Genomic DNA, 26,832 nt, shown 5'->3' with positions numbered 1-26,832 from the left:
ATACATACGCACAACAGCAATTAGCTAAACAGCTATTATATTCAAGGCGTCATGACGCTCCGCGACACATACACCAGGTTCCTGGCGACGCCCTCTTCGGGTGCGCTGGCGGACAATGCCTCGCTCCACTATGTCACCACCACGACCAGCATCAACGACGCGACCGCCATCATCAAGCACCTGTCTGTTCAGGAGAAGCTTCTGAAGAAGACCAAGGAGAAGGTGCTCAACGCGATTGAGGGCGGCAATGGCCTGAGTATCGACGTTGAGACGACTATCGAGTTCGTCAACGGTGGCGGCGCATACCTGCCAGGCCTGGATGACAATTTCGTCACCGACCGAACTGTGACGTTCCCTATGGTGTGTACCTGACTCAAACCACGTCCTCGCACCTCACTCAAAGAGGAGCCAAACATCTGAAGCCTACATTGACGCTTAGTTTTCTACTTTGCGTATTCTACCCCAATGTAGTCTGCAGACCTGTTCGGTTTCGTCTTGGATGGGTGCACGCCTTCTCCACGCGTTTACTGACACTGACAGGTGCACATGGTCCACTTTGACAAGTCGGGCAAGATTACACAAATCCGCCAGTACTGGGACCAGGGCTCTGTGCTCAAGCAGATCGACGTCATCGGTGCGCGCTCTCGCAACTGGCCCATCCGCGACAGCAGCGAACAGATCCGCCTCATCACATCCAACGCGGCAGCTGCACAGACCGAGTCGAGCGCATCGTCGCGGCCCTCAACCTCAGCTTCACGAGGCGCAGATGAAGTCTCCATCAGCTCCCGTTCGAGGGGATCAACGAACAATGCCATGAACGACCCGCACGCGTCGCTCGCCCTGTTTGCGCCTCGCGAGGTTGACACTGAGGAGCGGGAGTCTCGCAGCTCTGGGCCGGCCGCGCCCCGCGCTCAATCTGCGAAGCCGCCTCCACGCGAGTACTCTGAGCTGTTCGCTGGCGCAGGGGGCGACTCACCGTCTCCTTCGCCCCAGCGCATCCCAGCCAAAACAGGCAGCGGAAAAAACTTCAAGGCCAACCGATTGTTTGAAGAGGAAGAAGACGAGCACCCAGTCGCCCCAATGAGCATCAAGACTAGCTCCAAGAAGTACGACCACTTCACGTTTGGCGAAGGCGAGGAGACACCCAAGGTACGAGACACTGCGCGACCATCCAAGCACGACCAGAACCGCAACAGGAACGACGCCCACTGGGACTTTGACGACTTCGCCACCCCGAACAAGTCAAAGCCCAAGACGCTTCCTAATGCCGTTCGTCACTTTGGCTGGAGCGACGATGAGGTTGGTGAACACTATCAGCCAGAGGCGGAGGTTGCTACATCTCTGTCTCTTGCTACACAGCTGAACCCCTGCTAACATATACCTACCACAGGACACCTCCCCCGTCCGCCGCCCGATCGTGCACAAGGCGCGCCCAGACCAAGACGCGCACTTTGACTTCGTCGACGAAGGCACACCCGAAGGCCAGCGCAAAGCCGCACCCACTAAGGGCGGACGCAGCAACAAAGGCCAAGGCCTCTACGAAGACCACGTCACGGACAAGACAGACGAGACCAGCGGCGACAACAGCGACGCAAGGCGCGCCCTGAACGATGTAACGCAATCCAAGACGCAGACGCGCAACTCCATGAAGACACACTGGGGCACGCACGCTGACTCACCAGAGAACCGCGGCATAAACATTGCGGGTAATGGTATGGGTGGGCGCAAGGGCACTGAGGCTGCGTGGTCCCTCTTCGAGGAGAGCCCTGTCAAGAAGGAGAACAACAATGGTGCTGGTATCAAGACGGAGGGTGACGGCATGGGTGGTAGGAAGGGTGCGGACAAGTCGTTCTGGGACTTTTAGGCGGCGTCTCAACCGCACAACCCACGGCTGTCGTTTACAGTACCTGCTGACGAGCGGCTGTTGAGGTTTTGAGGATGAGACATACGAGACAGGTGATTCAGGGCCTCGTTTGTGTATCAGGTCGTTGTTGGCTTGTGTATCCTTGTCATCTTCTCATGCCGCCGCTTCTGTCTGTTCTCTCAAGTGTCATTTTGCTTGTAAAGAGCGTTTGGCATGGCAGTAGGTTGGATGGACACTGGCGTGGACGACTGACTCAGACCTTTGATATCAGACAAGACATGTAAGAATAAAGAGACTTCTCACTGAATTACTGTCCCCAAACTTTAATCTTATCAAGTAACAGTTATAAGCTGAGTGCATGTGAGTATTTCGACAATTCAAATGTTCTGTATCGTACATCCCAATGTTGAGTAGCTGACTCGTCTGGTCTTTATCCACTCGTCCAGGTCGAGAGAGCTGATCGCACTCATTCTAATAACTCTACCCTCAAGACACAGGAGTCGTATCCTCGTTTCTCGTAAAAACGATCTCAACTTCATCCCCCACCCTCCCCTTATCCATATCCCCATCCCAAGGATCAAACGTGATCTCAGCCTTCAACGCCCATCTCCTCCCCAGCCTCTTCCGCTCTTCATACGAAGTCCTCGCTCGCATACCCTCCCACACAGCACGGAACGCTTCGCCCTCTCCTTCCCTCTCTACCTCCTGCCCCTCCTCCGGGTTATCGAACCAGACTCCCAGGTCGACAATACGGCGCAAGTCGTCCGTCGGTTCCATAGACGCCCAGATATCAACTGGCGCGTACTTGACGCGCACCTCTTGTAGCGGTGTCGAAGACGACGTACCGCTGTCATGTGTAGAAGTGAGCATGAGGAGGGCGTGGACGCAGACTTGCACCCAGTACCGTATCTTAAGCGGTAAAGCGAAGCCTGGGCGCGAGACGCTGCGGCTTTGATGTGAACCGCGGGATATGAATCGCAGAGGGAGTGTGATGCTGCTGAGATTAAACGTGGGCGAGGCGAGGTATGTGAAGAGGGGTGTGACTTCCATGGAGACGAGGAGGTCGAGTTTCGTCGCTATGTCTGCGGCAGAGGCTTCGCGGACGGGGTCGAGCGTTGGGTCGGCGAAGGGGTAGTGGTTTGAGAAGCCGAAGGGGTCGTTTGCGTTGGGGGCTTGTGTGGGGGCTGGCTGGCGGAAGGATGGGTATAGCGATGCGTTGGAGGCGTCGTATATGTTGTCGTCGTAGGATGTGCCTTCGTGGTCATATTCGTCGTAGTGGCCGCTGTAGTAGGCGCCTCGGATGTAGTCGACATCGACTTCCTCTTGGTCATGCTCCCAGTACCACACGTCCCTTCCTTCTTCTCGGTCAGGTGGGTAGTGTTGTAGGTTGGGCAAGTTTTCCCAGTCCAACTCTATCTTCTTCAGCCATTTCAGCCATTGTCTGCCGGGACCATTGGGTTCTTCGATCTTCTCTAGCAGTGCTTTCAGAACAAATGGTCCGCAGCTGAGGTAGACGGTGTGGTTTTTGAAGAGGATCTCGAGCGCTTCACGGGCGACTTGACGGTTGAGGAGGAAGTATTGGTGGCGGGTTATGAGGAGTATGGCAGCAGCGCTGGGTTTGAAATATTTCAGGTGACGTCGCTCAATGGCCCGGTCAACGCTGAACTCTTGCGCAGCGAAAGTGTAGTCATATATCTATGTTGCCGTCAGCCTAAGATCCAACGTAGTGGCGGCAGAGATGCGTACTTGATCCCGCAGCTCTCGTGGAAGCCTGAGGAAGGGGAAAACATGCGATGGCACGGCGTCCTCACGTTCAACATGCTCAGCATCAACAGGCACGGCGGTTGCGGTAGTGGCGTCCATGGTGCCTGCTCACAGTTCACGCGTGCTTTTCGTGTTGCGAACCAAGCTTTGCCCCGCAGCGCTATCTGCATCGTGACGATCTTCACGTGATTGTGGTGGTCGCTTCGCATCCCCGCCCGCATTTGCCCATCCCTGTTGTGTGGCGAGGCGGCGGCGCAGCTAGCACCTGGATCAGGCAGGCGCTTGACATGTCCCATGGATGAACGGGCCAATTCCTGTCTGTAATGACCGTCATCTTCGTAGCGTATCCGTACTGTCGGGTTGGCAGCAAATCGCGAGGCCAGGCACGTAGAAATACCTTGGGTACTGTGTAGAGTCTTCGAGGTTTACTCATCTCGTGCTTACATCGTACGGTAATCGTGCCTGAGGCATTTTTGCTACCCAATGCCACCCAAATCGATCGAGGTACAGTCAGCTTAGACTTCGGTTGGTACCGAGGCGAAATGCTTGCGCTGGTAGTTGCACTACTTTGAGGTAAACCTCCGTTCAACAACCATACTGCTCCGGTAGTCATGACCGAGATGAGCCTTCAGTGTAACTGCAATCTACGAGTAACCGTTGCAGCGCCGTTCGGATCCGGCAATTACAACTATATTGCCTTCAGGTACGCGACCGCTGCTGTGCTGCCGAGCTTCAGGGGCCTTGCAGCCGGAATGTCACCAAGCCTCAGATCATCGGAGCATGTCACTGCAATGTCCGTCTAATGATGTACTGCAAGGGAGGCACGGGAGCCTTACCGACTGGTCTTGTCTACCGATAGACTTTGAGCGAGTAACGGCCCACCTGGGGTAGTCCTGCATTGTGTTACGGTCCGCGCCCCAACAGTTCCACTTAGCAACGGATACCAGCTGCTGGCAGGTTGACGCGTCCGAGTACAACATCTGTCCTTCAAGCCTGCTTTTGGAGGTAGCTGGCGTGCTGATAACGTGCCGCGCCTGTGCAACCTAGAGGCACGCGCGTTCGATGATGCATGTCCATCGGTGGCTTGGATCGAACAACGACATTGACAGACACAAAACCTGAATCATGTATGTTCTTTGAGAGCACAAGAAACCGTTCGTTCCTGGTATGGTCCACGTTCACAGCAACATGGAAACCATCGCCCGGGCACTGCCCCAAAAGCGTGCCATACAAGCTGCAGACACAACAGCATGTAAGCCTTATATCTCTTACAGCCTAGCAATGCTGTGACCATAACTAAGCCTTCCAGATCTTTCGATGCAGAGTTGAACCATAGGAGCAGACGAACACCCATGCTGTTGAGCTCACAAGCCGACGGCCCTGAACGTGGTGAATGGTGAGTTCTGCAAACTTGAATTACGGTTGGCTTGACCGTGGATTCATGTGGGATCCGGAGTTGGCTCCCCAGCCACCGTTGCTCGATCAGAGCACTGGAGGACCAAACATGCACTGGCACCTGACACAAGACCGTTACGTTGTGAACCTGGTCGTCGGGTCTGCGTGTGGTAGCACCGCCAGACCGAGTACAGTGCGAGGAGGCGGCGATACCGCCATGTGGTGTAGAGTAGCTTGACCGGCTTGGACCGACTACGTGATACTGATCCAAAGGATGCGTAAAGATGGACATGTTTCGGCAGCAGTTGCCGTCTGCAGTCCAGTTTCAATGGTCATAGTCGTTCTAGGCAGATACATTCCAAGTAGGTTAGCCGATCGTGTGCTCCGATGAATACGCCGATGTGATCCTTTGTCTGAGACAACACCGCGGTCGTGGTGGGTGATCGTAGAGACATGAATGATGTTGGTCATTACTGTGACGAGTTGAGTCGCTGAAATGGTTCAGGGCTTCCAATGGCGGCTACAAAGAACATGGAACTCACAGTTCAACAATAATCGATGGAAGATTGCTGTACAGAGGCTGGTTGTCCGAGATAGCAGCGACGTCGATGCTCACATGGTGTCCCGTGTAACCTGGTCGATGGATGCGGGTTCCAAGGGTTCAGCATCATGTGCATTGCAGGTTCCAAGAAGCAGAAGTAGGGATGAACGTAACGGTCACAGACGATCTGCCATGTCGACCAAAGAGCGATGGAGTTAAAGTGAACAGGAGCAAGGGGTGGGTTTGTTACCAAGGGTACAGAGGAGGCACAGCGCTTGTGTGACCGCGGAGGATAATTGGCAGGGCAAAAGAGGCTATGGGCGGCGGGAGTTCTGGCAGAAGTCGGGCCAGGAGGACTGGTTAATGGAGCGGGATGATTGCCATGCGGGAAGCAGGGTTCGGGAGCGCCGTGCCCTGCAGACTTGTGAAGCTCAGTGCATCAGTGCATCCATCGGAACAAAGCGACGATGGGGGCAGTGTCGGTGGCCCCGGAGACGCGAAGTGTGGATATGTTCAGTAGTCGTTCTGTACCGTGGTCTCGCACAGCGCTAGCCGGCCAAGTATGGCCATGTTGTTTGGCATGGGCACGGGCTAAGGCGACTACTGCATGCCGGCAGCGAATGCAGGCTACAGAAGGATGCGCGCGCTGCAGGCGGCCATGAGAGATCGGCGCAGGAGGACAGCGTCGCAGAATTTGCTTTTGCTCGGCGCTTTGGCCGGTTGGGTAGCAGGCGTGGAGGGCTAGTGACCTCGTGGCGGTACAGCGGGCGGCGGGATAGCAACACGGGTTTGGCTAAAGTGACGACAAACTACAAGGCCCTGCCATGCTCGCCGCCCGTGTCTGCTGCTCGAGGGGCTCAGGATGCCGTGCCTGTGCATGCGTCTGCTCTGCACGCTGGAGCGGAACGAACCTCTGACTGCCACAGCCGGGCGGAGTGGCCCCTCGCGGGTCGGTGGTGGCAGAGGGAATTGCAGTCATGGGCACCGCCATATGACAAGTGCACCAGTTCGCGCGCGGAGGCAGGGAGCCCATATTAAGTGCAGCTAGCCGCCGCTAGACGGGCAGCTTAAGATACACGAGGCCTCGATTGAACGATTTCCCACGTGCGGCCGGCTCACCTCTGGGCACCACCATATCCATTAATTGGCTGGCTCCCTGGCTGCCCTTGCGACTCGTCAAGACTCAACCGTCGCCTCTAGCTTTCTGTTGCGCCGCACCTCCTCCACTTTCCAGAGGTCCCTTCCCAACGTCGTACGACGTCCCTACGGCTAGACCGCCGGCTGCCCGCTGCTTTGTTGTGCTCCTTGCTGCCCTCCGCCCCAGGACATGTACTCGACCCGGTAGTCTGCTGACTGCTGCTCTCCTTCCCCACGCGCGCGAATCCAGAGTCTCTCGACTTTGTCCTCGTCGCCGTGTCAACTGGTACCATCTCGACCCACCACGCCCCAGAGCCGCCCCAGCTGGCCAATTCTCACCACGACGCCTCGCTCGACGCCCACGTCGTGCACTCGTCTTTTAGGGCGCCTCCATCGTGTCAATTCCAGATCCCGCCCTCTGGACGCCGTGTCCCATCTGGCCTGGGCAGAGGCACCTTTGTATTGTCCCTGCTGCAGCATCCGCCGACTAGGGAGAGCACGGCAGCCGCATCTCCAGCTCTCGTGGAGTTTTTGCCAGGAACCTTGTTTGCTTTTGTCTCGACTCGTACCGCCAAAAGAAGTCATTGACGCCGGGCACCCTCGCAGCTGCCACTCCTGCAAGACACGGCCATCGCTCCTGCCCTTCTCGCGGTAATCGGCGTGGATCGTTACCTTGCGCTTGCCATTAGAGTTGGGACGGTCTTGGCGCTCCATTCGTCGTGCCCCACTTCAACCCAACTGCCATCTTTACTTTCAGGGAGGAACGAACCATATCCCGTGCGGCCTCGCTGCCCGTTACCCTTACCACGCCCTGCATCCCTCTTCCACTCCACGCCCCGGCCACTACCCTTACCCAAGCTTCCCTTCCCGGAACTCGGCCCTCTTTTACTCTTACTTCCCCATCTTTCCCACCTGGCCCATCTACGATTGCCGAAAGTGACCAAAACCACTTGCTCTGGCAAACGTCATTATTCCGCGCCTCACTGGCTCCACTATCTCACCCGTTCGAGTGTGGACATCATCACGAGCCCAAAGCCCTCTCGCTACCACTAACGGCGGGCACGCACGACTATTTTATAAGGTACCTCGTGCGCCGCCTCCATATCCATGAACTCTGTTTCTCAGCGTACGACGCCCCACGGAAACATGTCGCAGAACAACATGCAAAACAACATCACTCAGGGCCAGCAATCTCTGCCGCCACTGTCCTCACTCACCAACCGTCTACCTACGGCTGAGCCGACCCCGGCACAGCCCAGACAGCACTCAGAAGCACGCGAGGTTCGCGACTCAGGCAATTGGTCTCTTGCCCAAAGCAAACGTGAGTTCTCACGATACCTATCATCTGCACGTTGTTGACACGCTTTGTAGATTCATCAACTATGTCCCAGTCCTTGGGACTACACGTGCAAACACTACTCAACCCTTCCGATGATTCCCCATCAAGAAGTTCGATACCCGAGACGCCATCATCGGCGAGGTATCCATCTGGCCTCTCCCAGTCGTCTCAGGTACGCATTTTATGATCGCCTATAAACTCGTCTAACATAGCAGTAGCATGGTGTTCTACCTCCGCTCAACCAAGGGTTCGACAGCCGGCTCAGTATCGATGCCGGCTCTCATTTCGACTCTCGACGCAGCAGCGTAGACAGTCGGATGAACGCTACCATGGGTCATCTATCCATTCACCCGCAGTCACCATACGAGAGCCAAAATGCGTCCCGAGTCTCGCTTGTCTCGAACCTTCAGCAGCAACGCGGCATCACAAATCCTGATTCGCGCCCTAACGGCACTTCTCCTCTGTCACCTAATCGTGCTGCTCCGCGTGCCAACCATCCCCCTCGACGCGCTCCGGTCATTAATCCCAACCCCAGGAGTGTGTCTGGCATGCCGGACCCCATGGCGGCGGCTCCAACTAAGGGTTTTGCTTGGGCGTTTCCCGCAGATGATTACGACCACGAAGAGAAGAGGACGTCTAGCAGCGGCGAGTCTAGCGTAGACCGATCCAACGCCCCTTCGCGTCAAGGCAGCTTCGCGACGTCGGTCAACAGCAGCATCTTCACCACAGACTCCAAGCTACCACCCGGTCAACAACGACTGAATGATGGCACGCCTCCCTACTCTCATCCTTCATCAGACGTACTGACTAGTTCAGACATCCCTAGCACTCATCATCACTCCATGCAACATCGCAGCGTGACTAGCCTGCAGAATGTTGATCCCACCAACCCGCTTGCGCCTGGGAGTGGAAGTTATAGCAGGACCCCTGAGCTTCGCGTCAGCCACAAGATGGCAGAGAGGAAGCGTCGTAGTGAGATGAAGAACCTGTTCGACGATCTCAATGGCATCCTTCCCAACAGCCCAGGCAGCAAGTCATCCAAGTGGGAGATTCTCACCAAGGGTAAGTTCACTCATGCATCGCTGCATATGTTTGCCTGACGTGTCTTTAGCTATTGAATATGTCACAAGCCTGACCCGCGCACACCAAAGCGCTCGCGAGGAAATCAGCCGCTTGCGACCTGATGCAGAATACTGTCGTCGGGCCCAGGAAGAGAACGAGCTCCTCCGAGCAGAATTGAACGCCGTGTGGAACGCTCTCCGTCGCGTCGATCCATCCAACTCTCATGTCTACGGAAGTATGACAGGCCAGTTCGCACAAGGGCAACCCGCAACTCCTGCGTCCGGGACCAACGTCCTTCCACCGTTACAGCAACAGCAACAGCAGCAGCAACAGCAGGGGCTCTCGCAACAGCCACCACCATCGCAGGCTCAGTGGGGACCACCGCCGCATGGAGGCTCTATGCAGGGACCGATGCAAGGCGTCGAGTTTGGCGGTATGCGGCCCTACGAGCACCCTCACCGTTGAAGCAACCCTTCTTCACATCACTGTCGTCTTGCATGAGCAATGCGGCTGCTCAAGTCACTCGAGCCTTTCCCTTCACTGGACTGTATTTCTGGGTCTGTTTTCTGCCTTACATCGTGAGGCTTCACTTCAGCGTTTTCTGTTTATTACTTCTACACCAACGGACAGGTACACGGTTTAGCCGACTCTGTTCGGACCTAGGACTAGCTGTCCCACCAACAACGGTCTCAATTATCTACCGGCTTTGTTTCACGACCCTTCAGCATCGAATGTATTATGACACGATCCTATGCGACATCATCGGCATACTCGACACCCCTAGAGGGTCTTTCCTTTGTTCACCTACCGGATCGTAGGACGGCGTTTTATGGAGCGGCTTATACCTTTGGAGTGAGGAGGCAAGGAAAGCTTCTCGGAGAAAGGTCGGGAAAAAAAGTATATGTCATGAATCACTACATCGGTGAATCGGGTTCCTCATGTCGGCTCCAAGAGTGGGATCTTCGGCCATAGCAGGCGTACGGTTGGGCTTTGGGTCATTTCCCAGCGATTAATCAGTCTTTCAGTCGGATTTGGCTTCATCACTGCATGTAACCCGGGACTTTGGTCCCCGTCCCCGCCATCGTTCTACACGTGGACATGTATCTGCAACCAAGGAGGACCATGTTTCTCAAACATGCATTAACAGCTGTTAGCGGGGGACCTACCACAAATTCTTAAACATGGATCGTCGCTGCAGGTTTGCGCGACCGAACTATACCCACACACCCTCTCTCGCTATCGCTCACTGCACTTGTACTGTTGTTGATGGAGTGTATTGGAGATTCCAAATCCCCGGGTCGTCACGCACGCCTCTTGCCGGATCTTGCCGACACGTGTAAGCATGGCTGCCTGACATACTGCAGTTAAGTTTCAGTGATGGTGCTGTCGTTGTTTCGATGATCTGTTGGTATGACAGGCGACGGAAGGCTGTTTGCCGCTGTACTAATGACTCGTATCTCGTCAATATTCCCCGATCCCCATCATCCCCTTTATCTTTGCGCGCCATGCTGTTCTTCAACATACGCTTGACTAACTTCGCTTTCGCTTGTTTGTTAACTACCACAAAGTTTAGGTCTGCATCAACACAGCCACGTTCATACACTAGATATCTTGCAACTTGCAGTGTTTGCGCGTGGTGGCGTGGCGCGGCGTGGTAGTTCTCTTGGTTGCTTGGTTTCTCGGTGAGTTTGACATTGGCGGGGGGTTGGCATTCGATGGATGGAGCAGGTGGAGTGCACTTCGCTCGACACGAGGTTCATAACTGCGCCGCAGCACGTGGGTTTTCGGGATGTGGAGTGCAGTTCTGCCCATGTGGAGTACCTCTTTGGACATGACTTGACACCTTGACATGACTTGTAGCTATAGGATAGGCAAAAGGGTGCTGGGAGTGCATATGTGTCAGGTAGCCGCAAGGTAAATTACAGTTTGCGACTAGACTGAATCATGTTAGTGCGCGGTCGGTAGGGAATGCCGAAGCCCTGAAGTGGCAGTGTGCGCGACGGCTAGGGCAAAAGGCAAAGTGAGTTTTCCGTAGACCTGGTGTGGCTGGTGACGGCGGGGTGGTAAGTTTGGAGTGGGGGGAGATGGGGACTTGGTGTGTATATCTGTCTGCTTGTGGTGATCGGTGTTGATCTACGGGTTACGGTGTTTTCTAGGAGAATTATTTAGGTCCGAGATAGAGTCATGTTGGCTTGACTTGGGATGGTGATGTGATCCATATACATAGTTTGTTTGAGGCGCATGCTGTAGCCACTAGACTAATTGGAGTAATATAAAGGCGAGGATCACAGCACAGGAAGCTCGATAGGACAGTTCACATCATGACATTAACTAGTAGATGCCAGATTAAATGCGAAGCGAAAAATGGCGAACGCAAGACGCCGGAAGAGTATAATTAAAATATACAATCTAACCATCATCATAGAAGGTACCTCTTCAAAGGAGAAAGAGGTAAAAACATTACACTACCCACGATGCAGAATTGTATCCAACGGGTTCTTGGGTTCACCAATCGTTTCCTTTTGCACCTGTTTCTTCTGCTTCTTCGTCATGAGGCCCTTGGCCTTGATACCGCGTTCTTTTCGTAGTTTCTTGAGCGCCTCTTCGGTCATTTCTTGACGGAGGATTTGTTCAACGACGAGCTTCTTGCGACTGCGCTTGTCGCCACGACCGATAATGATGCCCGCGGTGATGTTGCATGTAAGACTACAACTCAGGATGATGGCGGTGACTTCCTTGGGGCGGTCTTTGTAGTAGATACCCCATGTGGTACCTCCCAGTGCGCATTGGAACATGGAGTGGAAGTCGAGAAGAACGATGATGGTGATGAGGAGGCGGATGGAAAAGGCGTGGTGGGTGTATGTCTCGTGGGGTCGGTAGAAGGTATGTGACTTCTCCAGCTTGCCTTGATGGTGCTCGAGTTTCTTCTGCTCTTCGGCGGTGAGAACGGGGGCCTCGACGCCTTCTTGTTCTGCCTCGCCTGTTTCCCAAGCGTTGGATCGCGGCATGGTCGGTAGTTCGTTGTGGTCTTTCAACTCTTGTAGTCCTCGTTCTTTGCGTAGCCGCCAGGTCTTGTGCGCGTAGTAAGCGACGAAAGCCATGTGGTATGTGTCGACGATGCGGAAGGGAAACATGGTGATTCCAACAACACAGAACAGGGCAGTAAGGACCTGATCAGCAATCTCGACAAAGTATGCCTGACGATCACCAACATAGATCCAGCCGATGAGGAAGAGTACCCATGCTGCTCCCCAGAAGGTGATAAGGAAGAAGTACAGCGTGACAAGGAAGCCGAGTGGGTTGCGAACGTAACGTCCGAAGCCCTTCATAGTCCGCTTGAACCTTGCGCGTCGAGAGTGGAGAAGATGTCGAACATGGTCGTCCAGAGCTTCCTTCTCCTCGTCGGTCCATCCTGTCAACGAGGCACCATGTGGCAGTACGGCGTAGTGATGGCCAGCACCTTCCTCCAGAGTCGAAAGATTGGAGTCGATAGTGTTGTTTCTTCGCAATTCTCCGCGGCCTCCGCGCGCGGCTTGTTCTACTTCGCCTTGTTGTGTCATCTCAGGGAGTTGATCTTCCTCGCGTCTGGCCCCTCTAGCCGTGCCCATCTCTTCGTCCGAGGAGTCTGATGTCGTCTGCCCAAGATCGTATGTGGGCTGGCGGTTGTAAAGCCAGGGTAGATTGGGCAAGAAGAGCGAGTTCTGAACGTTATTCAGCGTAGTGAGGGCAGATATCTCGGGGTCTAGACTTTGTTAGCTGATACCCCAATGTAGCATACTCTAGGGTTACTGACCGATGACATCAAGCACATCGACAACATTGTTGCCCATCATGTTCTGATTTGGGTCCTTCTGGTGCCGCCGCATGTGGAAAGCGGAGGACTGACGAGTCATCCCTCTTCGTGCATTGCTGGCGGTTGGCGGACCATTGCCGATAGCAGGGTTTGCTGTCGCCGTGCCATCTTCATATAGAGGCTGTAGATGAGGCCCCGTTAATTGACGCCTTAGGCTATCGTCGGCGACCATGGCCGCTGGAGGTGGGCGCGGTTCAGAACTACTTCGTCTTCGGCCGGCTTGCCATGTGCTGTCGGATCCCGGTACTGGCGCTGGATCAGGCGTGGGTTGGGGAGTATTTACGCTTGGCTGATGTGAAGGTCTTCTTATGCGAATAGACGAACTGCGCAGGCGCTGGATAGGATTCGAGGTAGGCGCGTGTGGTTGCGAGGGTTGAGTGGACGGCATGTGGGTCGTTGTGGTGACGGCAGGGTGTGTGATAGTGGTCGACTGTGGCCCAAAATGCTGCACGTTCGTTCCCTGTCCGGGTGCGGTGGATGTCGTGGTGGTGGTAGTGTAGGGGCCAGAGGTAGTGGTGGTCGAAGTTGACGACGACGCCAACGGTCGTCCCTGCTCGTGTGGGCCTTGATCCATAATTGCAGCGGTTGCGACGAGAGTGCCCCAGGAAAGGAAGCAGTTTGGGTGAGAGTGCGGCGTTGGGGTCAAGTAGTGTCTTGCTAAGCGTGCAGCGAGCGATCCGGCCGCGACCGACGCAATTAGTTCATTGTTCAGTCAGCAGCGTGTCTCCGCAATCCCTCGTGAGAACAGGGTTAGGAGCGCGCCGTGATAGGAAAGCGGCGCGTTGGCACGGCGATAATAACGGGTTTGAGGAATAGGAGCTTGAGAGGGGTCTTGGAAAACACAGTCAAGCTTTCCTTGCACGCGCGGGTTGTCAACCAGCCGCGTGGTAGTGCTTCGGCTAGGGCGGCTTCGTTGAGGATCCGAGTGGCTGCATGCCATCCCTCCAGCAATCAGCTCTGACGTCATACTTCGTGTTTCTTCAACTGCAGAGATATCTGGGGTTGCTGACGCCTGCATGAGAAGGATGGACTAAGCATGGCTGACGCCCAATGCTTGATCATATGAGCCCTGCACGTCGCTGTCGCTGCAGCCACAGTCTCTGCAAAGGAGCCACCAAGAAGCAATTAGTCGCATTGCGCAGACTCTGCCAGTTGTGCGCAGAAACAGTGGGCTTTGGAGACATGCATTATTGTTATGCCACCCTGGTCGAACTCAACAAATGTCAAATGTCGCTTGCAGGCCGGTTTGGGGGAGCAGCGTCTGGACTCACAGCCACAGGGCTGAAACACGGCCCAGCTGGTCGCGCCTAGGCCAGCGTTGACGTAGCTGTGGATCCCAGCTGCGCATCCGTACCTGAGCCTTGATGCCTTCCGACATCCACAATAATCTATACCTATAGCATCCCTATCGCATTCATCTCTCCAAAATGAAAGCGGCACGCGCCCTTGTTCCAGCCTTCCTGGCAGCCAGCCGCGTCGCTGCCATGCCGCAGCGCAGCGCGCCGCAACAAGCTATACTCGACGCGTCGACGAAGCATCTCGCCAAACCACTTGGTGTAGGCCACTTCAGCGAATGGAGCCGTGCCACAAAGAAGGAGTTCTTGGTAGACTGGCAGGCCGGTAGGGAGGATGAGTGGACCATGGTAATGGGCAATGAGGGCGGTGATATGGACTCCATGACCGCGGCGCTCACTTGGGCCTACCATCTTGAACACTCCACCGAACACACCGACAAGCCTATCAAGGCCATTGCACTCCTTCAGACACCGTCGCATGCGCTTGATCTGCGACCGGAGAACAGGCTGGCCCTCGACAATTCGCAGATGACGCCTGGCCACGAGGACTTGTTGACGCTGGATGAGCTGCCTGAGGACCCCGAGACTCTGGGCAAGAAGCTCAAGGGCATCGTCCTGGTCGACCATGGCAGCCCTCTACGAAAGTGGAACGAGGCAAAGATCCTGAGCATCTTCGACCACCACAAAGACCGCGGTACTGCTCCTGACGCCGAACCCCGTGTCTTCGAAGTAGCAGCAAGCTGCACTACGCTCGTGGCCCGCCAGATGCTCGATGAGCTCGAGAAACTTGACGAAGAATACCACATGCCGCACGAACTGCTCGAGCTAGTCCTCAGCGCCATTGCCATTGACTCCGGCGGCTTGTCAGGCAAGAAGACGACCAAGACCGACATCGAAGTCTCCAAGCGTGTCCTCGCACGCAGCAACTGGAAGAAGGACAGCCTCGAAGACGTCATGGAGGACCTCGACGACGAGCTCAGTAAGGCACAAAAGGACATTGACAACCTTGGTCTGCGCGACCTGTTGCGCCGAGACTGGAAGGGAGACATCATTGATACGCCGTCCCCGCGCACTCCTACCGTGAGCATTGGCTTCGCCTCGATTCCATACTCCATGGACGAGCAGATCCTCAAGACGGACTTTGCGGAACTCTTTGGTAAGTCTTGACTCCCTTCTCAATCTACCCTTTGAGTCCATCTCAGCTAACACACCCCAGACTGGTTCGCCGTCCATGCCGCCTGGACCGCCGAAGCCGGCGTCGACATCTCCATCACGCTCAACAAGTACAAGAAGCACTACAAAGACGGCGAGAAGGAGAAGATCCGCGAAGTCGTCCTCACCGTCCGCGACGACGTCCGTATCGACCAGGACCAAGCCGACTCGCTCTTCAAGACCGTCAAGGAGGCGTTGGAGAATAACGAGGAGGGTATTGATTTCCAGCCGTGGCACCGTGCGGATCAGTTGGCGCCTAGGCAGATGGTATGGACGCACAAGAGTAGTGCGGGTAGGAAGGTTATCAGGCCGATTGTTGAGGAGGCGGTTATGAAGTGGGATTAAGGGTGGACCTGGACGGGGCTTTAATACCTATGTGAAGACGAGTCTTTATGAAACATACCTGTCAATCCACATGTATCCCATATGTATACATGATACTCTGTGATGTAACTTGGACAGGATGCTCAACGTGCATCCTTCACGGTAGGTTCTGGTCCATGGGGTACGCTCAGAGGATGACGAAACTCAGGCGCCGTTGCTGCATACACAGTATTTGTTCTCACAAAGTGAACGGCATTGAAGATCATGTATGCTTCACCCTGGAAAACACATGCAGGGCTTATTCAATACATCTTGCAAATGGCACTGATAGATGGCGAAATCCGTGCAGTGTTGCTGCATATATGACATTGATGCCCAAGAAGTGGGAAAGCTCCAGGACAATGTATGTCTCCACCCGGGGTATAGCAATGCGGCTTCTTCATACGTTTCACGTCAGTGACCATAGTCGATACCAGAATACGTGCAGCGTTGCTGCTTACACAGTACTGAATCTTGGCAAGTAGGAGGTATCCAGGGTGATGTATGCTTCAAACTACGAAGTAGATACACTTCCCCTAATCGATTCTTGCGAACTACATCAGTGTGTGCTAGAACCCAAACCATGTTGCCGCATATACGGTATCAAACTTGTATAAGTGTATAATACCCAAGCCGATGTATACTTCTGGCAGTACTGTTCTCGGAGAACATCGATGTCGGGTTGCGGTATACACAGCCTTGAATCATAACAGTTAAGCGGTTTCCAGATCAATATATACTTCTAGCAGCCTCGATCAACAGCAGCATCCACATCGGATTGCCGCACACGTAGCATCAAGATTCAACAAATAGGGAGTCTCTAGGATAGTATATGCTCCTGGAAGCACTGGCAGACGCTGATGTCAACGTCAATTTGCCGCATACGTTGTGTTAAACTTTAAGAACTGGATGGTGTCTAAGTTGATGTTTACTGCTGGCAGTACCAATGAATACAAACATCAACGTTGGTTTACCGCATACATCGTGGTATATATCGCCGAATGCATAGGATCCAAGGTCAAGTATACATCCGGCAGCACCAAGGGACAGTGGTATCCAAGTCGGGTTGCTGCATACAGAGGATCGAACGTTGAGAAGAAGGTAGCATGCAAGCTCATGTATACGTCTAGCAGCACTCATGCACGGCGATTCCTAAGTCAGTTTGCCGCTTACATGATGTTGTGTCTCAACAAGCAGACAGTACTCAAGGTGATGTATGCTTCAAACCAAAATTACAGGATCATAACTCGTCATTCTCATACTACGTGAGGGCTCTACTGTTGTTCAAAACTAACAAAACAAAACAATTTCAGACAAAACCGCCTCCACCCGGCTATCTTGATCCGGAACTCCGCGAGAGCCAGCCCTTTCGGGCGGCTACAATCAACGGAGCCCTTCACTCAAGCCAGGGTGGAGGGAAACAACCAAAAAAACCAAAACAATCAAAAACCCAAAACAACCCAAAACGACCAACTTCCTCCAATCAAAACAAAATCATTCCATCTCATCTAACGCCGCCTGAAAACAAAACGAGTGGGGTATCTAACGCCGATAAAATGCTGATGTAGTCGTATTCCGTCTATGGGCGCTACCTGGGGCGGGCGCTACGAGCAGCTGGTTTTCGGACATTGGCGGTGTTTGTCTTTGGTGAAAGCACGTGTGTGGAGGTGGTGGCCTTGGTGCGGGAAGCAGCGCGGGTTGCGCGCGTGGTTGGGGCAGCGGCAGCAGCCGGCTTCTGAGCAGGTGCCCTAGTCCGCTTCTTTGGCACAGGCAGGTCTGCGTTTTCCTTGTCCTCACCAGACAGTTCGTCGCTGCTGCGCTTCTTGGCGCGTGTGGTCTTCGTTGGCTGCGCGTATGTCGGTGTGGGCTTGGCTTTGGCGGCAGGCTTTGCGCGCCTGGTATCTGGTGAGGAAGTCGCGGGCGCTGAGGAGCTTGTTGGGATGGAGTTTGTGGGAGCCGCGCGTGTCTTGCGTGAGGCAGGTGCTGGCGCTGGCGCTGATGTCTTCTTGGGTGGCGCAGTCTTGTTTGGTGCTGGCGCGGTCGCGGTCGCAACTGGTTGTGCAGGCGCGGATGCCTTGAGGAGGTCTAGTAGCGTGGTTTGGCGCGTCACGGTCGGGATGCGGTTGACGCGACGCTCGAGACGCGACTGCATGCTGGCACACTGCGCGTCGCACTGCGCTCGTAGCTTCTCTTTGCGCGAGTCGAGCTCGATCTGGAGGTTGGCTAGCATGTTGGCTTTCGCCTCAGCTGTGATGCCGTCTTTGATGTTGTTCATCGCGTGTTGTGTGATGTGTGACGCGTCGGCGGCGGTGATGTTATTGTGAAGTGCCGGAGAGTACCAGCTAGCAGAGAAGAGCTGCTGAGACTTTCAAAGATCTGATATTGATCTTGAGAGGCTCGGGTGTGGGAGTGGTGGAAGAGGGTTGCAGCTTCCAAATGTTGTGGTGGTGGAGAACAGTAAACAACGCGAGGCAAGCCGCGACGATGATACTGGGGAGAAGATTTGAGTGGTATAAGTGACTTATTGAGACTTTCTGATGCTTTTGCAACAACTTTTGAGATATTTGGAGCAGATTTGATGTGGTTGCGGGTGGTGGTGGTTGCAGCTGCTGAATCAGAGTGGGATGTTGGAGGAAGGAACGTTGGAGCCCGCAGGTCTGCCCTTTACGCCAGCGCCAAGGGCGACGTCACGGCCTAAGCAGTGCACTTGCTACATTGAGGTTGGTCGCAAGACAAGAGAGAACACCAAAGTGCAAGATAGCAATGTCTGCAGCAACAATTGCAGCGCAGCGCTTTAGAATTGGAGTTGCAATATTCGATGTTCAATTGCACGAGTAAGTTTCTAGATGTTGCAGATGCCGTCTGAGTCATTTCTCCTTCGACACGCGCACGGCCTCCCGCAGGCGCGGTCACACTACACGTGATCTCGGTGGTTCCCATGGCCAGCCTCCGTCCTCCGCTGCGGCGACCTGAGCTCAGCATCATAAGGTTACCGTCGATCCAACCAGCTACCCAAACATACACCTCAACCCCACACACATCCGGCCTTCAAGATGGTGTTAGAAGCTTCTATGATAGTGTAAGGCTATATGCACTCACACATCGATCGCATACTAACTTCAGCAGCGTTGACAACAGCGAAGCTAGTCGAAATGGCGATTATGTACCCTCGCGATGGGAAGCACAACAGGACGCTGTGAACATGATCTTCTCCGCGAAGACTGGTGCAAACCCAGAGTCATCCGTCGGTCTCATGAGCATGGGAGGCAACACCCCGGAGATCCTCACGACGCTGACAACGGACATTGGCAAGGTGTTGGACGGTCTGCACCGGACAAAGATAAAGGGCAGCTCACACTTCGTGACTGGCATCAACGTCGCGGCTGTAAGTTGGCAATAACCCTTGGGATGACACCTGCTAACTGAACTTGCAGTTGGCTCTCAAGCACAGACAGAACAAGTCGCAGAAGCAGCGGATAGTCATGTTCAACTGCAGCCCCATCGAGGAGGACGAGAAGAACCTGGTCAAGCTGGCAAAGAAGATGAAGAAGAGCGGTATCAGCATCGACATCATCGCATTCGGCGAGCTGAGCGACGACACCACGCGGAAACTCCAAGCCTTTAGCGACAACGTACAAAGCGCCGAAGGCTCCTACCTCGCCACCATTCCACCCAGCGCGAACCTGCTCAGCGATTCGTTGATTACTACACCTATAGTTGGCGGGGAGGGTGCATCCAGCGGTGGTGGAGACAGCGGTTCCGGAGGCGGAGGCGGCGGTGCTTCCGGCGGCAACGACTTCGAGTTCGGCGTGGATCCATCGGTCGACCCCGAGCTCGCATTGGCGCTGAGGATGTCTTTCGAGGAAGAGAAGGCACGGCAGGAGAAGGACAAGAAGACGAAGGAGGCGACCGAGGGCAAGTCGGAGCTCGAGCCGGTGGCTGAGGGTGACGAGAAGCAGCCGCTGCTGGACAGCTCGGGCCAGCCTGGTGGAAGCGGCAGCAAGGACAAGAAGGACGACGACCCAGACAAGATGGACACGGCATAAGCGGACATAGCGCAGCTAGGAAGAGGAACGCCTTTGAAGCTTCACGGTGGAGCAGGAGTATTCACGGCGTCTACTGTATGACTAGAGCTGGCGTCTACCGCATGGCATGGATGAAATGAAGCAAATAATGAACATTAGTCTACATTGATAGGTACTGGAGACAGTACTATCTTCTACAGCACACCTCTCACAACTTGACTTCCCTAGTGGGTGGTCTCTTCGTCCCCAAACCCGACACTATCATTCATGTTACGGACCCAAGAGTGATGCCCCGGAGCTTTGGTACGAGAGTCTCTAGTGTGCTCCCGAACTGCAACCAGTGGCAATGCATGCCGCAGCAGAACGCTCCTCGTGCTGTTCAACACGCGTCCCGCTTTGTTTCCCTTCATTCCGATTCGTGGTATCATATTCCCAATACGGCCTCCTCAACCCCCTCTGACTTTGACAAAGCTATCCAGCCCCCGATCGAACTTCTCGCACCGAATCGGCATCTCAACGGTATAGAACGGATTCTTCATGACGTAATCCGCATACAATTCATATATCCTCTTCATCATAGTATCGACATTCGGTTGCTGGGGCTCAGTGAAGAGCAAGAACTTGACACCGGTCTGTGTTTGGAAACATTGGATGCGGAAGTGTGAGCTTTCGAGGACCTCGATACCGGTTGCGCGGACAGGGAAGGTCTGGAGATTCGGTGTGGTGGTAGAGGGAGGCGGCGCGCGGACGGGTGGGACTGGAGAGAGCTGCGCTGTGATGGCGTGCATTCTAGACGCTCATCAGTGGAAGTTTTTACGCCTAGAAGATTGCGATTTACCCATGAAAAGATCCAGCGAGCATGAGATAGTCATTGCTGGTGAGCTTGCTCATGCCCGCGTGGAACTCGCGATTGTAGATGAGACCGCCAGACTTGCTGATGACGAACAGCGCGAACACCACCCTACACTATAGTGTTAGCCGACAACCTAAGAACACACTCGGCTTGCTTATTACATCTTGACGATCGGTGCGCAAGGAACAGACTATCGCGACTTTCGGCGGCGTGGTGTTGCGGCTCGCGTTCCGCCCTGTGGGACCCTGGGAGGGGCTAGCTTCACACCGCAGCCAACTACCCACTCGCCTTTGACAGCTCACATCGGTGTTTGCTTGGCCATTCACACGGTTGAGGCCCGCTCACTCCTACCACTGCTTCTCCTCAAGACTCCCCACACCACGGCACCCACACCCGCTCAATATTCTCAGCCCGGCCAACGCGGACCGTTGAGCTTCACCAACCCCGCGAATCTCAACTATCCAAACCGCTGCCGGGAGGCCTCCACACACCATCATGTCCAACCAAAGCATTCTTAGAATCACCCGCGAACTCGGCGAGATCCAGCGCGGCTCCGACCTCTCCATAGCCGTTGCCTGCCGCGATATTGACGTGCGCCATGTGCGGGCGCTAATCATAGGCCCACCTGACACTCCCTACGAGTTCGGCTTCTTCGAGTTCGCTGTTAAGTTTGCGCGCGAATACCCTACTAAAGCTCCGAGTGTCACGGCTATAACTACCCATGGTGGGCGTACGCGATTCAATCCCAACATATACGCGGGCGGCAAGGTGTGCCTATCGATTCTTGGGTAAGTGACCTTGGAGCATACGAGGGTGTATGTTCTGCCAAGAGACAACACAAAACGTATCGAATGCCTCTAGGCTGTCTTCAAGTAAAGCAAAATACGGCAGCCCTGAAGCATACGAACACGTTTATTTTGTCAAAAGACGAGACAAAACGCATCAGATACCTCCAAGGCTGAGTCTATGCTAACAGAATGCAGTACATGGCGAGGAGAGCGTGGTGAAGAATGGTCGTCTGCCCAGGGCCTCGAGTCTATCCTTATCTCCATCCAGAGCCTTATGTCGAGCAACCCGTACGAAAATGAGCCTGGCTTCGAGGACGCAAATTCGGACTACGACAAGAAGAACCAGGAGGCATACGTAGACAAGATCCGACACGAGTCGCTGCGCATATCCGTCATCGATCGCCTGGAAGAATACCTAGGCATCAATTGGGGGAGGTCTGGCGTGACGGTCTACAACGCGGAAGAGGACTACCAGTCGAGCAGGGACGACGCGCCCTTCGAGCCCTTCAAGGACCTCTGCAAGCGACGCTTCCTGTGGTACTACCAATCGTATCTAGCTCGCGTGGACGAGGCAGTGAAGAAGAACAAGGATGGGGACCGCTTCGAGAAGATGCCGTTCGAGGGCCCGGGCAACGCGATGGAGGGCACATTCCAGTACACACAGCTCCGCGAGCGCCTGGTCAAGATCTTCGAGACCCTCAACAAGGAGATGGAGGCTTGGGCCGCCGAAGGCATGATGGCTGTTAGCAAAGAGATGAGCATTGCCAACAACCTCCAGCGCCAGTATGAGCAGATCATCGAGAAATACAAGAAGCAGGACGCCGTCACATTGGATCTTGACCTTGTTGATAAGAACCCATTCGTATGGCAGCTGGTCCTGTTCGGGAGACCTATGACGAACCTCGACGGAGGCATGTTCCGGATTATGCTATATATTAGCCCCAAGTTCCCAGAGGTTCTACCGCGTGTTAGATTTGAGGGTAAAGTAGCCATCACGGGTACGTTTTAGAGCTTTTCCGCTAACTGATATCTAGTATGTATCCGCCCGGCTGTTATATGGAGACACCCTTGTCGAATTATCTCGTAACGTATTCCTCAAGACAAGCTAACAAAATGATAGACACCGGTTCTCTACCACCACCGCGTATCGCCCGATGGCATACTCTGCTACGATGCTGCCCGTAAGGACGACATGCGCTCACATATCGAGGCCATCATTGCGGCTATCGAGGAGGAGTCACCTGCATACGACCCACGCACACTGGTCAATCCCGAGGCTGCAACGCTGTTCTGGGGCACTCCAGACGAAAAGAAGCTCTACAACCGTAAACTGAGGCGATCCGCACAGGATAGCGCTGAGTGAGTTTCATTCGTGGACGTTACAATGATGTCTGCTAATAATCGTCTAGGAACTGCTTTTAGAGATTGCGAACTAATGATCCCACGGCCGGTCTTCCTCTCGATATGACATTACATGATACCCCAAGCCTAACCTTGCGAGGTGGCTTGCATTATACGGCGTTCGTTCATCAGGGCTATGGGAACAGCATGGGTAACGGCGTTAGTTATGAAATACGAATGATATTTTGTCTCATTGAAGTGATTTCACCTGTCCCAGATGTCTACATTGTCTCTGAAACCCATGTTTCTCAATATTTTATGCTCTTGCAGGCTACAGGGTCGACTTGAACTTGTGAAATTTGTCCCTTATCTAGTTGGGAGTGGGAACGATGCAGAAGTCTACATTGCCCTCACATGTTTAATATTTGTATTACCATGTTATTGAAGGATGTAGAGCACCTGTTCATCTTCTCGTACAGGATACGGCGCTTCTGCACGCGCGAGTATGGCCGTTGAGACCCTGACATGCGGGAACCTTGAAGCTAACCCAAGCCCCCGGAAAGTGTTCCCCCGAGCGCTCTCCGCAAAACAATCCCTGATCGTCGCACCACCAATTGCACTGACACTCCATCCTCCACCATGCCGAACAACTCAGACACTATCCAATCGCTCGGAAAAGTTCTCGTCGTCGGAGGCTGCGGCTTTCTAGGAAGCCACATCGTCAGCTTGATCGTCAAGCGTCACCCCCAGACACAAATCGCCGTGCTCGATCTACGAACCAACTCGAATCGCAACGCCAGCCCGAACGTCTCCTACCACGATGGCGATATCACGGATGCTCCTGCCATGAAGGCTCTGTTCTCGCAGATCAAGCCCGACGCCGTCATCCACACAGCATCACCACACTTCGATCTGAAGCCTGAGATTCACGACAAGGTCAATGTTGGGGGTACCAAGGTCCTGCTGCAGGCCGCGCAAGAGTCTGGGGTGAAGGGCTTCGTGTACACAAGCTCAGCAAGTGTTATCCTCGACCACGTAAACGATCTCGTCAACGCAGACGAGAGATGGCCGCTTGTTACTGGCGACGACCAGCCTGAGTACTACACAACCACAAAGGTAAGCACACAATCGTATTGTTATGTCGTAGAAGCTAACGATATACTAGGCCTACGCCGAGACGGCCGTCCTCCAAGCGAACCGCCATCCTGAGAACTCCCCCAACTTCCTGACCTGCGCCATCCGTCCCGCTGGTATCTTCGGCGAAGGCGACGTACAACTGCTCCCTAAGATGGTAGGCGCATACCGCAAAGGACAAACCAAGTTCCAAGTCGGCGAGAACACCAACCTGTTCGACTTCACCTACGTCGAGAATGTCGCATACGGCCACGTGCTCGCTGCTATCGCGCTCCTCCATACCCACAAACGCCTCCCCAGCATTCCTCTCGACAACGAGCGTGTCGACGGCGAAGCCTTCCTCATCACCAACGGACAACCTGTATACTTCTGGGACTTTGCGCGTGCGGTATGGCACGAGGCGGGCGACCGAACACCGTTGAGCAGCGTGTGGCATCTCAGCACCGAGTTCATGTGGGCTATTGGCACGATCCTAGAGAATGTCTTTTGGCTCATGGGAAAGAAGCCTAATCTGACTAGGGCTCAGGTCAAGTACAGCAGCATGTCCAAGTACCACAGCATCAACAAGGCGAGACTGCGGTTAGGATATGAACCTCTTGTTACTTTAGATGAGGGTATCAAGAGGGGTGTACAGTATATTCTGGAGCAGGAGAAGAAAGCTGGGGAGAAGAAGGGTCAGTAGACTCATACAAACATAGGAGCAGAGGCTATCGAAGACGATTTATTCCCATACTGCAGGTGTATAGTGTTGTAGATAATGTAATTACAGACATCTTCGATGCAAGCAGGCACTTCACTACGATGCTCGTATTTCTCAACTCAGGGAGGCTCTCGTAAATACATGCACACTGTCGTGGCCAGATGGAGCTAGAACCTCCCCAAGGCGGGACCCACTCCCGATTAAGTCAACTTCGTCGCGCGCGTAGCTCAGCGACCTCCCCAACCCCACGTTCACCCCACCCGTCACCATGGCGCGCAATCACGAAGTATGTCGCGCCCGCTACTTCCCGAGTCAGCATACGAAGCTCTCGGCCTCTCTCCTGAAACGATCAAAGACCTGATGAATCCCAAGCCTGCGCCCGAACCTACCGAAATCCACGCGCCGAACCTCCTGCAGAGTGACGAAGACAATGCGCGCCCCATGTCGCCCAACGAAACTTCCATAACGCTATACGCCGAACTGCTGCTGCATATACGTACGGTCACGCTTTTTGCATCGCTGCGCACGAATTTCTCTCGGTCGACGGACGCGAAGCTGTCGTCTGATGGGTCTTACATCACTGTCTCTCATGAGGGCCAGTCCGCGTCAATACGTCTTCCTATCAACGTCAAAGGCGGAGGCGACGCTGCGCTTGAACTACCGTCACAGCCTCCAACGAAAGAGTTAACACTCCGTCTTCAGCTGGAAGAAAAGGAAGGAAGCGACCTTCTTGGGACACTGCAACGCGAAGACCGACAGGCCAACATTGTACCGTGGGACGGCGCTTCGCTCAACGATGCGAAGGATTTTGAGATAACCTGCAAAGGCTGCGACGGTATCCTTGTAGCGAAAGGAAAGATTCAACAGTGGAGAGACCTGCCTAATGAGAATTGGGCTGAGATGATGGACTTTTGGCATTGCCATAAGCCGGACGAGCATCACTTGCACGATCACACACACGATGATGTTGTCGGTCAGAAGGGTTATGCAGCTGGTAATCGCCTGCAGGCTACGGGAGGTGTTGGGTTTGTTGATCTGGCCAGCTTTCTACTGGCAGAGTCGGATTGCGAAGGCGCACAGGTAAGCTACAACCTTCTTTCAACCGTGTCGTGCGGTTCCTACATCGTCACTTCATGAGGTTGCAACATGTATGGGCGCAAAGAAGACGAACTCGCCTCATCAGTGGCATTCATCGTCGATACAAGCGCCCTAAATTGATAGGCTCATACACGTACTCTTGGTTCCGGTGTACCCTCTTCCCCAGGTTGATGGGTTGCCGGCGCCGTCGAGTCAGCGGCCTGGCGTTTCACTGTCTCTATACCCTCAGACCCTTGGGATTGGCAGGTTTAGCCAAGGCTACATTCTACACACATCGGTGGCTATCGTTGTTCAGTCTCGTATATGCTGACATGACGCAGATCTCCTCCCATGCCGGCACGGATCCAGGCCTGATTCAATGCAAACATTGCAACCACACAATCGGCGCCCACGAGCCCTCAACCGACGGCTGGCGAATACGAAAATGGGCCATAAGCATACGATCTGCAAAAACCACTCCATCGTCGTCAACTACGCATACAGTCCAGAAATGGATATCAGTCCGCCTCCTCCACCTCATCGAAAACACCGGCCTCCGCAAATTCCACATCCACACCGCCGCACCACCCGCCCAATCCCAAGAAACCCCCATACCCTCCCTCCTCATCTGGGTCTTCACCCCCGATCTCCTCTTCTCCTCTTCCATACCCACGCCCGGCCGTCTCGATCCTACCCGCACAATGAAAGTCTTCTACCAGAAACAGACATGGCAGGCGTTGAAGCCTGGTGAGCCTGAAAGTGCTAGTATAGAGGATGTGGAGTTTCCGGTGGATTTGTATGAGGAGTTGGAGAAGGGGTTGGAAGGGAGTCAGAGGTTGTTGCCGCCGACGGCGAAGAAGTTTCAGGGGTGGGATGTTGGGCTTTTGGAGAGGTTTGAGGTGCTTGAGGCGGGATTGGGTGACGGAAGTGGGGAGGAGGAAGGTGAGGCTGGTGCGAATGGGGGTGCCAATGGGAATGGGTTGGGTGGTGAGATACCGGAGGAGGATGTTGATTGACGTGATCGAACGGTTTAATGAGTATACACACATCTATGCCTTATATTGAAGCTATATTGTAGCAGTCATTCGT

At 54.3% G+C, this 26,832-nt stretch overlaps 11 protein-coding genes across 11 annotated transcripts; 7 read left to right on the top strand and 4 right to left on the bottom strand.

Moving 5' to 3' along the window:
- Nucleotides 1-51: 51 nt before the first annotated feature.
- On the top strand, nucleotides 52-1,864 carry J4E90_009598 (uncharacterized protein; the record flags this gene model as incomplete). The annotated part of the gene is made up of 3 exons (XM_051439117.1): nucleotides 52-360; nucleotides 541-1,329; nucleotides 1,391-1,864. The coding sequence occupies 3 exons, from the start codon at nucleotides 52-54 to the stop codon at nucleotides 1,862-1,864; spliced, it is 1,572 nt and encodes a 523-aa protein (XP_051287194.1).
- Nucleotides 1,865-2,350: 486 nt separating this feature from the next.
- On the bottom strand, nucleotides 2,351-3,727 carry J4E90_009597 (uncharacterized protein; the record flags this gene model as incomplete). The annotated part of the gene is made up of 2 exons (XM_051439116.1): nucleotides 2,351-3,559; nucleotides 3,611-3,727. The coding sequence occupies 2 exons, from the start codon at nucleotides 3,725-3,727 to the stop codon at nucleotides 2,351-2,353; spliced, it is 1,326 nt and encodes a 441-aa protein (XP_051287193.1).
- A 4,120-nt stretch (nucleotides 3,728-7,847) lies between these two features.
- Nucleotides 7,848-9,567, top strand: J4E90_009596 (uncharacterized protein; the record flags this gene model as incomplete). The annotated part of the gene is made up of 4 exons (XM_051439115.1): nucleotides 7,848-8,022; nucleotides 8,073-8,212; nucleotides 8,259-9,102; nucleotides 9,152-9,567. The coding sequence occupies 4 exons, from the start codon at nucleotides 7,848-7,850 to the stop codon at nucleotides 9,565-9,567; spliced, it is 1,575 nt and encodes a 524-aa protein (XP_051287192.1).
- Nucleotides 9,568-11,567: 2,000 nt separating this feature from the next.
- Nucleotides 11,568-13,127, bottom strand: J4E90_009595 (uncharacterized protein; the record flags this gene model as incomplete). The annotated part of the gene is made up of 2 exons (XM_051439114.1): nucleotides 11,568-12,844; nucleotides 12,896-13,127. The coding sequence occupies 2 exons, from the start codon at nucleotides 13,125-13,127 to the stop codon at nucleotides 11,568-11,570; spliced, it is 1,509 nt and encodes a 502-aa protein (XP_051287191.1).
- Nucleotides 13,128-14,382: 1,255 nt separating this feature from the next.
- Nucleotides 14,383-15,807, top strand: J4E90_009594 (uncharacterized protein; the record flags this gene model as incomplete). The annotated part of the gene is made up of 2 exons (XM_051439113.1): nucleotides 14,383-15,406; nucleotides 15,467-15,807. 2 exons carry the CDS (start codon nucleotides 14,383-14,385, stop codon nucleotides 15,805-15,807), a joined length of 1,365 nt encoding a protein of 454 aa, XP_051287190.1.
- Nucleotides 15,808-17,413: 1,606 nt separating this feature from the next.
- On the bottom strand, nucleotides 17,414-18,100 carry J4E90_009593 (uncharacterized protein; the record flags this gene model as incomplete). The annotated part of the gene is made up of 1 exon (XM_051439112.1): nucleotides 17,414-18,100. The coding sequence occupies one exon, from the start codon at nucleotides 18,098-18,100 to the stop codon at nucleotides 17,414-17,416; it is 687 nt and encodes a 228-aa protein (XP_051287189.1).
- A 778-nt stretch (nucleotides 18,101-18,878) lies between these two features.
- Nucleotides 18,879-19,871, top strand: J4E90_009592 (uncharacterized protein; the record flags this gene model as incomplete). The annotated part of the gene is made up of 3 exons (XM_051439111.1): nucleotides 18,879-18,904; nucleotides 18,952-19,210; nucleotides 19,260-19,871. The coding sequence occupies 3 exons, from the start codon at nucleotides 18,879-18,881 to the stop codon at nucleotides 19,869-19,871; spliced, it is 897 nt and encodes a 298-aa protein (XP_051287188.1).
- A 425-nt stretch (nucleotides 19,872-20,296) lies between these two features.
- J4E90_009591 (uncharacterized protein) lies at nucleotides 20,297-21,025 on the bottom strand (the record flags this gene model as incomplete). Its single annotated transcript, XM_051439110.1, has 3 exons — nucleotides 20,297-20,639; nucleotides 20,689-20,811; nucleotides 21,006-21,025. 3 exons carry the CDS (start codon nucleotides 21,023-21,025, stop codon nucleotides 20,297-20,299), a joined length of 486 nt encoding a protein of 161 aa, XP_051287187.1.
- A 173-nt stretch (nucleotides 21,026-21,198) lies between these two features.
- J4E90_009590 (uncharacterized protein) lies at nucleotides 21,199-22,854 on the top strand (the record flags this gene model as incomplete). The annotated part of the gene is made up of 3 exons (XM_051439109.1): nucleotides 21,199-21,491; nucleotides 21,687-22,476; nucleotides 22,612-22,854. The coding sequence occupies 3 exons, from the start codon at nucleotides 21,199-21,201 to the stop codon at nucleotides 22,852-22,854; spliced, it is 1,326 nt and encodes a 441-aa protein (XP_051287186.1).
- Nucleotides 22,855-23,471: 617 nt separating this feature from the next.
- On the top strand, nucleotides 23,472-24,648 carry J4E90_009589 (uncharacterized protein; the record flags this gene model as incomplete). Its single annotated transcript, XM_051439108.1, has 2 exons — nucleotides 23,472-23,948; nucleotides 23,998-24,648. The coding sequence occupies 2 exons, from the start codon at nucleotides 23,472-23,474 to the stop codon at nucleotides 24,646-24,648; spliced, it is 1,128 nt and encodes a 375-aa protein (XP_051287185.1).
- A 306-nt stretch (nucleotides 24,649-24,954) lies between these two features.
- On the top strand, nucleotides 24,955-26,759 carry J4E90_009588 (uncharacterized protein; the record flags this gene model as incomplete). Its single annotated transcript, XM_051439107.1, has 2 exons — nucleotides 24,955-25,746; nucleotides 26,253-26,759. 2 exons carry the CDS (start codon nucleotides 24,955-24,957, stop codon nucleotides 26,757-26,759), a joined length of 1,299 nt encoding a protein of 432 aa, XP_051287184.1.
- Nucleotides 26,760-26,832: the final 73 nt, after the last annotated feature.

Source organism: Alternaria incomplexa (assembly GCF_024043165.1).
Source record: "Alternaria incomplexa strain BMP 0042 chromosome Unknown scaffold_16, whole genome shotgun sequence".
NCBI classification, from domain to species: domain Eukaryota; kingdom Fungi; phylum Ascomycota; class Dothideomycetes; order Pleosporales; family Pleosporaceae; genus Alternaria; species Alternaria incomplexa.
Note: the sequence above shows the minus strand (reverse complement) of the source record. Positions and strands in the feature narration are given on the sequence as shown.